The 17,841-nt window shown below is 34.9% G+C and overlaps 2 protein-coding genes across 4 annotated transcripts in view; both read left to right on the top strand.

Moving 5' to 3' along the window:
* Positions 1–10,784, top strand: part of LOC107838879 (CHD3-type chromatin-remodeling factor PICKLE-like) — a 79,704-nt gene extending 68,920 nt beyond the window's left edge. Inside the window, exons 21-32 of one of the 3 annotated variants that reach the window (XM_047395321.1) lie at positions 821–1,018; positions 1,219–1,375; positions 1,466–1,571; positions 1,785–1,859; positions 2,427–2,488; positions 2,602–2,678; positions 7,201–7,257; positions 7,748–7,878; positions 8,698–9,151; positions 9,678–9,810; positions 9,903–9,976; positions 10,117–10,784. In XM_047395321.1, the coding sequence (XP_047251277.1) occupies positions 821–1,018; positions 1,219–1,375; positions 1,466–1,571; positions 1,785–1,859; positions 2,427–2,488; positions 2,602–2,678; positions 7,201–7,257; positions 7,748–7,878; positions 8,698–9,151; positions 9,678–9,810; positions 9,903–9,976; positions 10,117–10,566 (1,974 nt within the window). In that variant the 3' untranslated portion in view covers positions 10,567–10,784. Of the gene's footprint in view, positions 1–820; positions 1,019–1,218; positions 1,376–1,465; positions 1,572–1,784; positions 1,860–2,426; positions 2,489–2,601; positions 2,679–7,200; positions 7,294–7,747; positions 7,879–8,697; positions 9,152–9,677; positions 9,811–9,902; positions 9,977–10,116 lie in introns of all 3 variants that reach the window. The other 2 variants (XM_047395320.1, XM_016682117.2) reach the window with 2 other exon arrangements.
* Positions 10,785–13,711: 2,927 nt separating this feature from the next.
* Positions 13,712–17,323, top strand: LOC107879629 (uncharacterized protein DDB_G0290685-like). Its single transcript, XM_047395319.1, has 3 exons — positions 13,712–14,268; positions 15,237–15,429; positions 16,559–17,323. The coding sequence occupies exons 2-3, from the start codon at positions 15,400–15,402 to the stop codon at positions 16,916–16,918; spliced, it is 390 nt and encodes a 129-aa protein (XP_047251275.1). The 5' UTR covers positions 13,712–14,268; positions 15,237–15,399; the 3' UTR covers positions 16,919–17,323.
* The last annotated feature ends 518 nt before the right edge of the window (positions 17,324–17,841 follow it).

Here is a 17,841-nt window from a genome sequence, read left to right as displayed (position 1 = left end):
CCAAAAAAAAAAAAAAAAAAAACCAGTGTTCAAGCATCGTCCTTTTAGCCGTTGTAACCGCTACACTTCCTTCTTTACTGACTTATACCTCCCCTATTTGCCCACTTTCCCTTGAATCGCTTCACTCCATCATCAACGTCTACTAACGTTACGTCTCGAGACTCCCAACACCTCATTAGCTACTTGCCTAATGAAACTAGTTGTGTTATCCTGCACACTCCTAGCATCCCCATTGCTTTCCCAAGCACCCATCATCATCAACTTCTCCCCCATCTCCTTAGCTTTGGCAATAGTTAAGCTATCCCACTTGATCCTTGCTAAATCATACAAGCCCCTCTTCTTCCTCTTCCTCTTGATCTCCAAATCCATTGCCAAGAGTTCTATGTTAGGTTATAAGATACTTGAAATAACCTTGCAGTCCTTACATAGGCCTCTATCATACTAAAGAGTACGTAATCTATCTGAGTCTTAGCCACCGTAATAAGGAAGGCCACCAAGTGATCATTCTTCTTTGAGAAACAACAATTTGGCTATCACCCAATCATTATTCAAAATTTAGTGTGTGGAACTGAATATATGCAGCATACATATTTGTCACCTACATAAAGTATTTTCTTTTTACAAATATTCGGCTTTCAATGATTAAGCAATTAATTTGATCGTTTATTTTGTTTTTTTATAAGGATAGTTCATAAACAATGTTAAGACGATTGATTTATTAAATTCCTGATTTAGTTGTGTCAGTGCTATCATTTTAATATTCGTGATTGCTTTTTTCCCTGGTTTTTTATTTTCTAACATAAACTGATGAATGTCATAGGTAGCTAATTTTGAATACGTTGAAGAAGCAGAGGCAACGGCAGAAGATGAAGCACCAATTGCCCCTTTGGAGAACAAAGCAACTGTAAACAATTCTGAGAGAGCAACTTATTGGGAAGAACTGCTACGAGATAGATATGAAGTGCATCAAGTTGAAGAATTCAATACTATGGGGAAGGGAAAGAGGAGTCGTAAGCAGGTGTGAAATTCTTTTGCATGTTAATTCAATTTGTTGTTTTTTCATTGAATGAGTTTGGTGGGCTATAAAACATGGTGCCACGTCTCTCCTTCACGTTCTTCAATATTTTCTGGTGGGTGCTCTTTCTTGGACATGTTAATCTTACTTTTCGCTACTTTCCCTTTTTGATTCCCACGCTTCATATCTTATTCTCGTCCTAGATGGTGTCTGTTGAAGATGATGATCTTGCTGGTCTGGAAGATGTGAGTACCGATGGAGAGGATGACAACTATGAAGCTGAAGCTGATTCGAGTGATGGTGAGGCTGCTTCTCCGGGAGTTACAGTTGTGAGAAAGGCGCACAGAAAGAAAGCCCGTGGTGGGATATGGGTTCTCAATCTCATTTTTGAATTTCAGTTAAACTAATGGAAACCAATATCGTAGTGAAGAATATATTTTCTTTTGACAGTTGATTCTGCTGAACCACTCCCTTTGATGGAAGGAGAAGGAAGATCATTTAGAGTAATGGGTTTCAATCAAAGCCAAAGGGCAGCATTTGTCCAAATTTTGATGAGGTTTCCTTTTTTTCTGTGTTCTTGTTCTGCTACGTTTTTCTTTATATTTTCCTCTTACAACTTCATACCATTGAGTTTGGGATTGAAACATAGTTGTTCTTGTTATTTTTGTTGTTGTTAATGTAATAGTACTAATTTCCTACCATTCTGCACCTCGCATTGGTTGTACATGCATAAATTTGAAATGTTGGAGATAACTTCTTGACTTTACAGATTTGGGGTTGGTGAGTTCGACTGGGCAGAATTCACTCCACGATTGAAGCAGAAAACTTATGAAGAAATTAAAGAGTATGTGCATACATTTAAACTCTGTGTTGTTCTAGGCTGTAGCTATGTCTCAGCCAAAGGTGTATTCAAGTGGGCTAGATCGAACTTGCCTTATATGCCGAACCATTACCTCTTTCTGTTCTCCAAAGTCACTCATCATGCATCTTCATACTCTTCTCCTTCTATCTCTCTTGCTCTGTCCTTTTTTTTACTGGATCTGAATATACCTGTTGAATAATTGAGATACTTGTGGGTGATTTGGTCCTGTGCCTTCGCTCAAATATGAATTTGATAATTGCTTTAAGTTTTGATGCTGTATCAATTGCAGTAGTCAACTTGATAGGGTATTACATCTTCAATATATATCTCGTTATGTTAAAGCTATGGTAACTAGAGTAAAGTTATTTATGTTGAAAAGTGGAGAAACATCACTGTAACAGCAAAGTGTATCCCTCCAAATTGCAGATTCTTCTCATGCATCTTGATGATGTGGGGTTTTATTTTGAGAAATTTCTAGAGTTGTACGTCTCTTATTGGATAGACATGTTAGATCATATGTACTGACATGTTCTAATCACTGTCATGCAGTTACGGAGCTCTTTTTTTGTCGCACATAGCTGAAGATATCACTGACTCACCAACATTTTCAGGTTAAGAAATTATATTGATTTTTAGATCTTGGTCTATGATTCTTATTTATAGGCTTTAGTTTCTCCTTTTTCTTCTGTCAGGTCAGGAAACATTTAACTATTTTTGATTGCAGATGGTGTTCCAAAAGAAGGACTTAGAATACAAGATGTGCTTGTTAGGACAGCTGTCTTGCTTCTTATGAGGGATAAGGCAAGTTTTTCATATTCCAGTGTCGTATATAACTTAACAGTATCGAACTCCCACTGGTGTGTGTTTGAACAGGATGTAGCCCAAACATGACCTTTGGTAGAATGTGTTACTCCCCCTCCGTCCCATTTTATGTGGCACCCTTTCCTTTTTAGTCCATCCCAAAAGAATGTCAACTTACTTTAATTAGAAATAACTTAGCTTTAAAATTCCCCTTTTACCCTTAATGAAATGACTCAATAGTGTTAGAATATGAGTAGGAATAGGAATAGTATATGGAATCCAATTTGGAAAAAGATTGTAATGTCAGTGTCCTAGTTGAAAAGGAGTCTAATGCAATGTCTATAAATAGTGTCTCAATGCAATAATTTTGATACAACATATTTCAATAATATTTTCTCCTTTATTCCTCACATGGTGTTAGAGCTAGTTTGGTGAGAAAATTACTGGGGAGAAAAATCAATTAGACAGTCACTGTGCGTCAATTTCCGACGATTGTCAAGGTTGATTTGCGCCTTCGTCTGTTTTCTAAGTGTTGTGAAAAGAAGCCAACACTACCACGAAGTGCGAAACACTCAGGCGAGCAAACCCAGTGAGCAACACTTAGTTTTGGTGAGCCACGCGCCTTCATGCACTGCCGACAGTTTCAAATCTGCGTCACCACGCACCAACGCATGTGGCTATTTACGGCCAGTTTCCGACAAGATTTCTTTTTTCAGTGAGGTCGCCTTTTCATTCCAAGGCTGTCCATATAACTATTTCTTGATTTCAATCAATTTCAGGCAATCAAATTCAATTTTTCGGCAACGGACTTTTTTTTTTGGCGATTGACCATTTTTTGGCGACTTACTTTTTTTGCTTGGTTTAGTCCTATGATTAAATCTGAACCCTTAATGAGGAGATCTAAAATCAAATGTCACAGTCCATGAAGAATCGTTGAGGGGGAGGTCGATTTGGAAGATCTTGACCTTGGTGTAGTTATTGTAATAGGCTTGGACATACTCGTGGAATAGCAATGGAATATGCTATTCTTTGCATGGTTAACCACCTAAAAATGCTCATGCTGCTTAGTCTAACACCATAGGTAATCAATGGGTTTATTTATTTGAAAAGGAATATATTGAGTATCTTCAGTATCGAGCAAGCAAATATCTTTACAAGTAGAGCACATCTCCTACCTTTGGATCATGGGTTGGGGACTCTGGTGCTTCTGATCATATTTTTTGGTGATAAATCACTTCTATCAAAAATATTGTTTTTTCACAGTCTCTTCCAACTCTAACTTTAGCCAATGGTAATCAAACCAAAGCAAAAGGGGTTGGCTTGTTCTTTATGTCCCTGGTTGTGCTTTTAATCTTGCATCGATCAGTCGTTTGACTCGTGCCCTAAATTGTAGCATACTATTTCTTGAGGACTCTTTTATCATGCATGACCGTAGTACGGGAAAAACAATTAGTGTTTGATATGAATCACAAGGCTTTTACTAACTTACGTCTCCTAACTCCTCGTGGCATGTCCAATTGCAGATTCTCCAGACATAATGCACAAACGTTTGGACATCCTAGTTTGTTCAAATTTCAAAAGGTGGTGCCTAGTTTGTCCAGTCTATCCACATTAGATTGTGATTCGTGCCAACTTTGGAAACACACTCGAACTACCTTTCAACATAGTATTGAGAACCGTGCAGAGTCTATTTTTTTCGTAGTTCACTCTGATTTTTAGAGTCCGGGAAGAATAAGTTCAACCCTAAGGTTTCATTATTTTGTTAGCTTGATTGATGATTATTCGAGATGTACTTGGATTTAGTTAATGAAAGATCGCTCTGAATTGTTTCCTATATTCTAGAGTTACTGTTCTGAAATACAAATCAATTCGGAGTCTCAATACGTATCTTTTGCAGTGATAACACTATCTTTCGCAGTGATAACACCTTCAAATATATGTCCTCTCAATTTCAAAATTCACGACTTATCAAGGAATTATTCATTGGACTTCTTGGCTATATACTCCTCAACAGAATGGAGTAGCAGAGAAAAAGTATAGGCACCTCATCGAGACTGCTCCCCCCTTGGGTAGTCCCCTATCAGTATCAACTGGATGAAGTGATAGGGGGATTTCTTTTTGTCCATCCAGCGGAGGTTCCTAGCCAAATACAACTTCATCTACAGTGCCACCACTCCTGACTTTTCATCGTCGTCCATCTACAACATCAGGCTCAGATTTTCCATCCTACGCCTAACCCTGCACCTACTACAAACTTGTCTCCTCTGATCACACTTCGAAAAGGTATACGATCCACTCGTAATACTAACCCTTATTATACCTTTTTAAGTTATTGTAGTTTGTCTTCATCTTATTATGTCTTTATATCATCTTTGTCCTTTGTCTCCATCCCTATGTCTACCGAAGAGGCACTTTCTCATTCAGGATGGTGATAGGCTATGATTGATAAGATGTTTGCTTTACATACGAGTGGTACTTGGGAGCTTGTTCCTTTCCTTTCAGGTAACTGACGGTTGTTGTTGGGTTTATGCATTGAAAGTTGGTTCGGATAGCCAAATTGATCGACTTGAGGCTTGCCTTGTTGCTAAGGGGTACACTCAGATATTTGGGCTTGATTAGAGTGATGCTTGATTTTACTAATACTTTCTCTCCAATGGCTAAAATTGCATCTGTTCGTCTGTTTCTATCCCTGTTGTTCAACACTGAACTCTTTTTCAGTTGGATATTAAGAATGCTTTTTTCCATGGTGTCCTTGAGGAGGAAGTTTATATGGACCAACCACCTGGTTTTATTGCTCAGGGAGAGTCTAATCTGGTGTGTTGATTGTGTTGGTCACTTCATGGTCTCAAATAATCTCCTCGAGCCTGGTCTGGAAAATTCAGCACAGTAATTCAGAAGTTTGACATTATTCGTAGTGAAGCCGATCACTCTGTATTTTATCAACATTTTGCCTTAAATCTATGTATTTATTTGGTGGTTTGATGATCGTTATTACCGGCAGTGATCAAGCTGGTATCATTAATTTGAAACAACACCTCTTTCGGCATTTTCAGACTAAAGACTTGAGTAGATTGAAGTATCTTTTAGGTATTGAAGTTGCTCAGTCCGAATCAGGTTTTTTTATTTCACAATGCAAGTATGCCTTAGACATTCTCGAGGAGACACGAATGGGAGAATGTAAACCTATTGACATTCTTGCTCATTCGAATATTAAACTAGAGGGAGCCATTCAATGATCGTGGAAGATATAGGTGTCTAGTGGGTAAGTTGAATTATCTCACAGTGACCAGGCCAGACATTTCCTATCACGTGAGTGTTGTAAGTCAGTTTATGGATTCTCCATGTGATAGTCATTAAGATGCAATTGTTTGCATTGTGTGATAGATTAAGTTAGCTCCAGGTAAAGGACTACTCTTCGAGGATTGAAGTCATGAGCAGATCGTTGGATATACATAGGTTGATTGGGCGAGATCACCTTATGATAGACGTTCTACATTCGAATATTGTGTTTAATAGGAGGTAATATGGTGTCCTAGAAGAGTATGAAACACTTCGCGATCTAGTGTAGAAGTAGAATATCGAGCAATGCCGGTAGCCACTTGTGAGCTTGTTTGGATTTAACAATTGTAGAGAGAGTTAAAATTTGGAGAAATCAGTGGAATGAGAATGAGACTTCTGTTTGATAACCAAGTAGCTTTTCGTATCGCATCAAATTCGATATTTCATGAGAGGACTAAGCACATTGAGATTGATTGTCACTTTGTGAGAGAGAATATGCTTTTCAGAGATATTATTCCAAAATTTGTGAAATCGAGTGATCAACTTGCAAATATTTTCATCAAGTTCCTCATTGTTCCTCGTGTTAATTACATTTGTAATAAGCTCAGTACATATGACTTGTATGCACCAGCTTGAGGGGGAGTGTTAGAATATGAGTAGGAATAAGAATGGTATATGGAATCCTATTTGGAAAAGAATTGTAATGTCAGTGTCCTAGTTGGAAAAGGAGTCTAATGCAATGTCTATAAATAGGGTCTCAATGTAATACTTTAGATACAACAATTCAATGATATTTTTCTCTTGTATTTCTTACACACAACTATAGAAATATCTAAGGATTGTTTTAGACCACAAGTTTCAAAAATCTTCCTTTTTTCTTAAATGCTGTGCCAAATCAAAGGGTACCACATAAAATGGGACGGAGAGAGTAGATCTTTTCTGATATGCATGTCCTATTTGTTCCCCTTGTCTCATTCTTTACTTCTCGCAACTTTCGTGTTTTTACGGCAATAGAAAGTCATAACTATTAAACTTAATATTCAGTTCAGAATACATTTCATGTCTCTATAAATTTCTCCAATTGCCATACCTTTTGTTTTGCATCCAACATCAATTGCATCCTCACTTGTTCTACTGCAGTTGCAACTTAGTTTTTTTGCATGAAAACACGAGATTTTGTTCTCATGTTTGAAAAGACAAAAAATGGAAGTGTCTTATTTCATGGTTAATGCTATTTTGCAAGGTGGTTGAGGTATCAGACTGGTACAGATATAATATAACTTGTCCAAAAGATGGAATGGTAAACTGCGATACTGTTGCTGAATTTCTTCTGCCTGTAATGCCTAACATAATTTATAATTATGACTTTTGCTTGGTTTTCATGTTGTCATCTTGACACTGTCAAATGTTTACTCCTTCCGTTTCAATTTGTTTGACCACTTCTTCAAAATGAACGACCCTTTCCTTTTTTAGCAACTCTTTAATTTTAACTTTCCACATGACATGTTTAAGACCACAAGATTAAAGAGCATTTTGATAAATTTGAAATATCTTAAATTTAAGACCACAAGATTCAAAAGTCTTTTTTTCTTAAACTCCGTGCCTAGTCAAAATAAGTCGAACAAAATGCAACAGAGTGAGTGTATGTGATTTTTAATTTCCAGCAAAACTGAAGCTTCTATCTTCAGTTGCTTTGTCAGATGACAGCAGATCTTCATTAAGGCTTAAGTTATACAACTATAGTGGTGTCTTCATGGGTAAAGGTTGATAAGTATGTTCTGTTGTTTCAGGTGAAGGCTTTTTCAGAAAAGACAGGTTGCTCTCTTTTTGCTGAGGATATTGTGTCGAGGTTCCCTGGATTGAAAGGTGGAAAAGTTTGGAAGGATGAGCATGATCTGCTACTACTACGGGCATTACTAAAGTATGTAACCTTTATATCTGCTGATCTCTATTATGAATTTAGGAACTGCTTAAACTATTTGAAATAAGTCTGTAGTACTGAAATAGTGCTTTTTAAAGAAAGACTAGGACAGGAGTTGATTAGATTGCATTTACCGGTAATGAAAAGCATGTGAAAGTCTCTATTGAATTAAAGAGATGAAGGCTCTGAATAGATGATCTTTAGTATTGTTCCTGTACTTAATTGGCCTACTTTCTTTTCATCTATCACAGCTACTTGAACCCTTCCCGAAAATGCTAAAAAAGTGAATACGGTAGGTCTGACAAATTCACAGTAAAATATTAGTGATACTTATACCCTTTACTCCAGAATTTTGGTTGGAGAATTTATCCTGTAGCTTACAAAAGTATTAACTTGTGAAATGCTCCAAATCTTCGCTGAATGGTGGAAAATAATTTGCTTTCATCAGTTTATGTTTCATATCACATTTTCACTGATTGACATCCAAGATTGCCTCTTTACATTTTTGCGTATGTTCTAGAGCAGAACTTGTAACTATTGCATTGTGTCAAGGCCTGTTCTTTACTTACTAATCATCTTTCGTCTGAAATTTTGTGTGCGCACACCATGTAAACTGTCTTCTCACTTTTTCTCCTTAAAACACAAGTTTATGTATTTAGGGTCACATCTTTTTTTCGCTGTGATAAGTTCGTGTTAGTTGATAAGTTCATCTCCGGATTCCGGGAGCTGGCATCAGAGACATTAAATCCAATAATTGCAGCAGAAATAGCCAAGTTCTGCTGATATTGTTTTCTATTGTCTCTGTTTATGGTTGTGCAGGCATGGTTATGGAAGATGGCAGGCAGTTATTGATGACAAGGAGTTGATGATCCAAGAGATCATCTGTAAAGAACTCAATCTTCCCTTCATAAATTTACCCGTTCCCGGAGCTTCTCAGCTACAAGTTCCTTCTGCTCCAGTACCTTTCCAAGAGCTGACATCTTCAGGAGTTTCCCAATCACAAGTTACTGTTTCTGGAGCTTCTCAAGCACCACATGATATGGCTAACTGTGGGTCTGCTGGAGGTCTGATGAAAGCTACTGGTGATGGGAATACCTATGGAGCTGAACTTTCTCATGGGACAAGTGATCCTTCAAACCGACAACAAGTTGTCCAAGATTCGTCTTCATTGTATCATTTTAGAGAGATGCAGCGAAGACAAGTTGAATTCATAAAGAAAAGGGTGCTGCTTCTTGAAAAGGGCCTTAATGCAGAATATCAGAAAGAAGTCTTTGTAAGTTGTCTTATTGAACACTTGAAATATATGATGTTGGATTGCTTGTGATCTGTCAAGAACATGTCTCCCAAAGGGTTATTGAGCAATGATTTTTCTGTCGTTCTGTGCATGTCGAGTCAGTATCAGAAAACTAATTCAAGGAATTTCACGTCCAAGTTATACTCTCAGAGATCCAAGTATTTCATGAGCTAACCTCGTTTGGCAGGTTGGGCCATAATGGAACTGCATGTTCTCAGCTAGTTCTCACTTTAACTAGTATAGAACCTTGGGTTCCAGCTGTATGCAAGATAGAGTTTGTCCTCTATGATCAATCAGGCCTTGAGAACATGACCCTTTCCCTTGACGAACAACCATTAGACATGTTTGGAACTCACTATAATTCATGGACTTGCTTAATTGCTTACAATTCTGTCAGTGAACTAGTTTTTGAAATCTAGGTCACTAGGGGTGGCAGTTCCATTGGTTACTTCTGTGGAGCTACACTAGTTCATGTGATATACTGATCCTTGTGCGTTTCAACTAGGGTGATGAAAAATCTCATGAACTGCCCAATGAAGAAATTGTGGGTGATAACAAGGTTGTGGATGAACCAAATCGAAATGTCGAAGAAGCCGATACTGAAATGATTGACCATTTCCCAAGACTTGTAGCAATTTGTAAGTAGTCATTTGCCTCCTCAAGCTTCTATTGTATGTCATGTAGTAAATTTACTGACCTAGCATCCTATCATGCACTTCTTTGCATGCAGCTCCACAAGGAATCTCTCAAGTTGCTTGTGATGGTAAACCAGATCGTTTAGGTGTTGCAGAGCTTTATAACAAGGTGAATAGTTCACTCAAAAACATACTTCGTTTTCATCTATGCATAAGTTGACACATACTTTCTAGTATAAGACAATAAAACCACATTTCTGGAAAGTATGCGAAAGATGATACGTGTATCCTTTTCTGTCTGTTCTGCAGATGTGCCAGGTACTTTCTGGAAATGTCCAAGACTCATTTAATGAGAGTCACCCTAGTTCAGTGATGAGAAAGAACATCCTTCCGCTGGAAGCGATTTGTCAACAGATGAACCAAATTCTCTCTTCTCCACATCAAAATATTCCTAATTTTGAGAGGAAACTGGTTCAAGAAGATTGGAATTCTGAAGCTAGTAAATGTAGTTATCCAGTTCCTTCATCTCAAGTAGATGATAGGGTACTCAATGCTGAGAAAGAACCTGATAGTCTTCCAAACCCAGAATCTGGATCCAAGAGTGCTAGCAATTGTACAGTTGCAAGCATGACTGGGAGCCACAAGCACCACAATGTTACTCCTGCAGAGGTTCTGGAGCATAGACCTAGAAGTTTATCAACTGGAGAAGCAGGTATAGAAATGGTGGATTATGCTGACATTTCCACCTCCAATGCTTGACCAAACTGAAGATTAGGTTCTGAGGTTGTTCGTATCGATGAAGATTAAAAGCAGGTCTAGGTAAGTGAATTACTTTTGTAAAAAACGATGGCAGAGAGATACTTTTCTTTTATTAAGTTGCTTAGTGGGTTGAGGGAAGAAGCGCTGGGTGCTGTAATTAGTGGACATGTAAAATGAGAATCCGCAGTTAAATAGGAAAGAAGTCTATTTCTGCCTAAGTTGAGTGTTTTAACTTTGCCATTTTCATTGCTGACATGACATGTTCTGCTTCACCAAAATTAGGGAAGCTCTCTTTGCCTAATCTGTCGAAATTGATGTGAAGCTTGGCAAAGCTGCGGATGCCTCTTATTCACTTGTGTCGACTCCCTTGTGTTATAGTAATGTTTGGAAATAGTACTATTTGATATTTGTTTTATTCAAACTACCATTATTTTAAAAACATTGTCAAAGCTGTAACACTCGGCTGCTGTGAAGCTATATAAATACCTTTTTAAAAAAGCAGCTCTCGACAACATATGCTAGCGGTGATTTGAAATGATTTTATGTGGATAAGTTTGTTTTAACACTTAATTATCCTTTTCAATGGTACTTTCTGTTGATTACAATTTATCACAACATTTTACCTTGAATAGCTATTGTTAAGCAAATAGTTTCGTCCTGTTTTTAGGGCATTAATATAGTATTTCCTTAGATAGAATCCCAGATTATAAGGACAACAATCTTTTTAAAAAAATTCTAGCAATTCAAGCTCATCCCAGGTCTCTTCTTCTTAAATCTTTTCCTCTTCGACACGCTCTACCCTGGCGTGTTTTATCTCTTGGATTTTATATTTACCGATTTGACGGATCTGCTACGTGTTATAGCTTGCCTAAATGAATTATTATTGATTTTTTTTTAGAAGGTTTGAATTTGAGACTCTACTTGTTGGTTGAGGTTGAGTTCTTTGATTTAAAAGTAAGGAAAACTTGACAAACATGCGTAATTAGGTTTAGTAGCTTAGTTGGTTAGTTATTTGAACTTTTATCTTGTTGGTAAGTGTTCGATTCCCCACATATTAATCCCCCCTCATTTCCTTTAAAAAAAAATAAAGTAAAAAAATAATAAAAAATACATAGTTACATTATAGACAAATTGGGCTTTATACCTACACTCTACTTTTTAGATAAATAATTACATAAATCCCATACTACAATATCCCTTATTTAAAATTTACATAAAATTTCATTTTTCAACTTTACTCTTGATACACATCAAGAAAATCTCACATTCTATTTTTAATCCACCATTGACTCATTTAAGATATCATTCCCTAAAATATCTCTCTAATTATCAACAATTAAATCATTTCTTTCTTGATTTTTTCTCTTGCATTAATGCTTAAATCATCTTCATTCCTGATTTTTTCTCCTCCATTAATGTATGCAATTTTTTTTTTCCTCTCCTAAAATCTCCCTTTTTTTTTCTTTTTTCTTTTTAAAAATCTATTGATACATGTTTATTTAGTTATTCATACATGTTTATTCTTTTAATGGTGATTCATATGAATGATAAATATAATGTCATTATATGAGTATTATGGTGATCATACGATAGATACATTTTGTATGATTTTAACGGGAGATACATATGATATTAATGGGTGATACATATGGTATTATGATGATTCATATGGTAGATACAATTATTTATTTCAATTATTGGGTGATTCATATGTTAATGAAAGGTAATGGTATAGTCAGTGTAGAAAATAAAAGTAATAATATTTAAAAGAAAAGACTAAAAGCAGAATTGAAACATAATTAAAATTAAATCTAAAAAAAGAAGACTAAAATTAAAGACGAAAAAAGAGAAAAAAGACAAAAAAAAATATATCTTTCATAATTAAAGACGAAAAAAGAGAATCATAATTAAAACACCTAAATTAAATCTTAAAAAAAAGAAAAATTAGATATCTTTCCTTGAATAAAATAATACAATGCATAAAAGAGAATCTGTTACTTCCTTAAATACATATTTTGTTAGTTTCAAATGTATCATTTTTTTTATATGTATCACCACATAATATGTGTATCACCATTTTAAAAAATTAAAATAAAATATAATTAATAAAATAATCAAAACTTAATATTATTAAGAGATTTATGTGAATTACCTTACTTTTTCTAACATCTCTCGATCTATCTAGCCTCTGTTCTCTCTCACACACGCAAAAGTCAACATTTTTGGACAACTGCATATTTCCTTGTTTCAACAAAACATATTTTAGAATGTGCCCCTAACAGCTTTTGGGCTCCTACAACTGACAGGAGCGTGAACACTTACCCTCCGCCTCCTTAAAGTTTATTAATACAAGCCTTTTTAACCCAAAAAAAAAAAACATATTTTAGAAAGCATTAAATGTTTTCTCATATATCACAACTCACAAGAGACCGAGGATTGGTCAGCAGCGCTAGCTCTACTGTTTATTAGGTGTCTGCTTCAGCCATATATATACTGGTAATCGGGAGTTAGGACCAATATATTTTTTCATATTTCCCCAGTTTTTGCAAATATTGAAAAAAAAAATTTGAATAGTATTCCAAGCGAAATAGAAAAACTACTCACACATAACATCTTTTTTTTTTCCTCCAGTGAAATTCATGTTCAATGACTAATAAATTTCAAATAACTCTTTTTAAGGAAAAATTATACAAAATATCCATTAAGTTAAATTATTTACATAAAAAAATAACTCACTCATTTTTTTATCACAAAAAATAGCCAATTGGCAACATATTAACTCAAATGGGCTGGTCAGTCGTAGTTCCTGCACCTTCGGTGCAAGTGATGTTCCCAGAGAATCTAAAAAATAGACCCCAATTAGGGTGACTTTCAAATTTTCGTCCCAAAAAAAAAAGCTTTGTGAAAATAACCTTTACTTATTAACTCATATTTTTTTGAACGAAAATACCCCTCCAATGTATTAGCTTTTCTTTCTTCCAAAACAAAACACTCTAACTTTCTTTCAAAACAAAACATCCTCGCTCTTTCTTTTAATCAAACAAATTTGCACGATCATTGCTCTTTCTTTCTATCAAATAAATTCGCAGCCGTAAGATTTTTTCAGGTAAGAACTTTATCATCATAATTCTCTAACTCTTTGGGGGTGATTGGGTGAATTTTAGCTCTGTGTAAACATTTAATTTGCAGTAAATTTAAGCTTATTGATGTATTGCGGTAGATTTTAGCTCGTTATATAATTAGCATATTGATTTGATTTTTTGGGGAGGTGAACGTAAGCTAGAGTTGGGTTATGCTGTTGTTGTAGTAACATATTTTCCATTGAGGAATTGTGCCGAACAGGTTGTGGGAAGTTTGTTATTGCAGTTATGATTGTGTTTGGGTAGTTGTGGGGGGTTGGTCTTGGAGAAAAAGGCTGTAAGCAAGTGACTGTAAGCATAAATATATTGCTTGTAAATTTGGACCACCACTTATCAAGAGTTTTCTGTTTGGTTACTCATTCATTTGATTATTATTGATTAATGGTGTCAATTATATGTAGGTGGTCATTGACAATGAACTTGTAGAAGATTTAGTTGGTTATTGAGATCGATGGATAAGACGAATTGGTTGTGGAAAAAGAGACCTTCTGAGAAGAGCATTGGTGAAACTGAGAGTTCTGGTTCACTCTCTTCACATTTAGAATGACACTCTGATGAGCAGGTACAAGGCAAAAGAAAGATTTTTTTTTTGTTCATAGGATGTCTTGATAATCTTTTTTTGGCCTTCTAACTATTGTGCTGATATAAGGAAGCTAATATTTTGATTTGAGTATTCATATTTAAATCTTTTTATGCATATTTATTTCAAGCTGAAATGGTCGAGCTAAATATTCAGCTCATGTTTTCGTAGTTAGAAAGTGCTATACTGCCAATGGTTATACTCGTAAAACTTTAGTATGTTTCAATGCCTTCTGCAAATGCTGTATTTTGACAACTCTGATCGTCATTCATGTATTATATCTTTATTTTTCTCCTGCCTCTTTCTCCTTGAATTGTGTCTACCAGTTCTTTAGAACTGCAGGATTCAAGTTTCAGACATAAATGTTTGAGAATCCTTTGTTTTCCAATGAGCCATTGCCAATAATTTGTCATTTGTCATTTTAGTATGCTTGGAAGTTGGAAGCTTCAACTTTAGATTGATCCAAAATATCAATGACTTAATTGTAAAAGTGAAAGTATGGGAACAACATTTAGTGTTGGAGCCAGCTAGCTACCTAGTAAATGGGCACTTGATGACATTTTGTATATTTAGATTTTGTAGAATTGATATCCACTAAATTTACTCTCTATTAACTTTGATGTGGTAGTGGTAAATTTATAGTTTTAAATAACTCAAGCTCTGTATTCAAAGATTATAGTTCTGATGCCATGAGTCTCAGATCCGTAAGCCAAAAGGCCAATATAGGTGTGCAAAAAATTTGATTATTTCAGTCCCTTAATTGCCAGAGTATTAACAGAAAAGTTAAATGACTGCTAGTTAGTTCCATGTGCATTTTACATTATATTAGCTAATATAGTAATGAAATTTTATCCCAAGCTTGATGTTGTTGTTTTCCTGGTAATTCCTTGTTAGTGATTGTTAACTTTACTATTCTTACTTCAACACTTGCATTCTGCTTTTTGGAGTAGGATCCGTTAAAAGAAACTCCAGACAATGACAACCAATCACCAGATGTGACCTCAAAAACAGCAACTATTGATAATGAAGTAAAGAAAAGTCCAAAGAAGTAGATAGAAAAGTTATCAGCTGCTCTGGTTAATGTTAGTGCTAAAGAAGACTTAGTTAAGCAGCATGTTAAAGTGGCAGAAGAAGCTGTTGCAGGTATCTTCAACCATGCCTTTCTTAGAGATAGTCCAGACAATATCCATTCCTTTTGCTGTACATAAATTATAACCATGCCTCATGGGCAAAACTTTAAAAAATTGTTGAAATTGAACTTTTGCCCAAGAGGCAATAGTTTATTCTTTAATTGCACTGATTAGATTATTAACATATATGCAACTTTTGCCTCGTGGGCAAGACTTAGTTTAAAAAATTATTGAAATTGAAAACTTTTGCCCAAGAGGCAATAATTTATTCTTTAATTTCACTGATTAGATTATTAACATATATGTAACTCTTGCCTCGTGGGCAAGACTTAGTTTAGATAATTGTTGAAATTGAAAACTTTTGGCCAAGAGGCAAAAGTTTATTCTTTAATTGCACTGATTATATAATTAACATATATGCAACTCTTGCCTCATGGGCAAGACTTTAGAAAATTGTTGAAATTAAAAACTTTTTCCTAAGAGGCAACGGTTTATTCTTTAATTGCACTGATTAGATTATTAATATATATGCAACTCTTGCCTCATGGGCAAGACTTAGTTTAGAAAATTGTTGAAATTGAAAACGTTTGCCCAAGAGGCAACAGTTTATTCTTTAATTACATTGATTAGATTATTAACATATATGCAACTCTTGCCTCATGGGCAAGACTTAGTTTAGAAAACTGTTGAAATTGAAAACTTTTGCCCTAGAGGCAAAAGTTTATTCTTTAATTGCATTGATTAGATTGTTAACATATATGCAACTCTTGCCTCATGGGCAAGACTTTAGAAAATTGTTGAAATTAAAAACTTTTGCTCAAGAGGCAACGATTTATACTTTAATTTCACTGATTAGATTATTAATATATATGCAACTCTTGCCTCATGGGCAAGACTTAGTTTAGAAAATTGTTGAAATTGAAAAATTTTACCCAAGAGGCAAAAGTTAATTCTTTAATTGCACTGATTAGATTATTAACATATATGCAACTTTTGCCTCATGGGCAAGACTTTAGAAAATTATTGAAATTGAAAACTTTTGCCCAAGAGAAAATAATTTATTCTTTAATTGCATTGATTAGATTTTTAACATATATGATAAATGAGGAAAAAGATGAATGATATGGGTTCCTAATGAATAGGATGTAGGATCTAATGAGCAAATTGCTGATCAAGATGGAAACACCAATGAACAGACTCCTAACGAACAAGATGTGGGCTCTAATGTGCAAAATGCTGATCAAGATGTACGTGTTGCTGAGCAAATTGCTGATCCAGATGGAAACACTAATAAACAGTTTCCTAATAAACAAGATGTGGATGCTGCTGAGCAAAATGGTAATCAAGATAGAAATGCTAATGAACCGAGTCCTAATGATCACGATGTAGGTATTGCTGAGCAAAATGCTTATCCAGATGGAGACACTGATGAACAGGTTACTAATGAACCAGATGTGGGTGCTACTGAGCAAAATGCTGATCAATATGGAGGTGCTAATTAATAGGTTTCTGATGAACAAGATTTAGGAGCTGCTGAGCAAAATGCTAATCAACATGAAAACATTAATGAATAGAATCATGATCAAGATGGAGTCACCCCAATGAACTAAATAGAGTGTAGATCAACTGGCTGATGAAATAGATAATATGAACCAACTAATGACGAAAATGCAGATATTGATAGCCTATTCATGCTAATCAAAATGCAGAAAGATATACACTTTTTGAATAGACTAATTAGACTTCATACTTACACAAAATGTTAATTCCATAATTGCATGGTATTCTGTTTTGAGATTGCAGTATTGCCATTCTCTATATGTTGCTTAGTTTATTTTTAATTTCTCAATACAGATCATTTGTCAAGTATTTGAGTATAATTGACCAGTTAAAAGTTACTACTGAAAAACTAATCTATTTCCTTATATTTTGCATGACACTTGACAGTAAATGCTACTGAACTTTAGTATTGAAAAATATGATGTTTTGCTATGATGAAGTTAGATTAACAGATACGTTTGAAAATTGTGGACCTAATGATTTTCGATTTTCACTCTCATCATGAAGATATAGGGCGGTCTCCCATATGTTTTGTAGTGCAATTAAGAATAAACTGCTCATATATAGGGAAAGATAAAGGATATTTGAGAAATGAGGAAAAAAGATGAACGAGAATGAATATCTAAGAAAAATTCTGGGGAAAAAAGAGAAATTAAAAAAACTCTAAATAAAGGTTAAAGACAACTAAATTAAAAAAAGAAAAAAAAAGAAAAAATAGATAATGGTTGAAAAAAAAAAGAAAAAGAGAAAAAAAATAAAGGTTGAGACAAATAAATCAAAATATGAAATAAAGTTAAAGAAAAAATAAAAATTACAAATAATAAAAATCAGAATAATAAATTTAAAGGAAAAATAAAAAAGTGAA

This window comes from Capsicum annuum, chromosome 8, assembly GCF_002878395.1.
Source record: "Capsicum annuum cultivar UCD-10X-F1 chromosome 8, UCD10Xv1.1, whole genome shotgun sequence".
Taxonomy (NCBI): domain Eukaryota; kingdom Viridiplantae; phylum Streptophyta; class Magnoliopsida; order Solanales; family Solanaceae; genus Capsicum; species Capsicum annuum.
This window is presented reverse-complemented; position numbering and strand designations above follow the sequence as displayed.

Coding starts and splice junctions, on each gene's coding strand:
- LOC107879629 (XM_047395319.1), top strand. CDS start 15,400: ATGTTAAAGTGGCAGAAGAAGCTGTTGCAG. Junction 15,430..16,558: donor GGCAGAAGAAGCTGTTGCAG/GTATCTTCAACC, acceptor CCTAATGAATAG/GATGTAGGATCTAATGAGCA.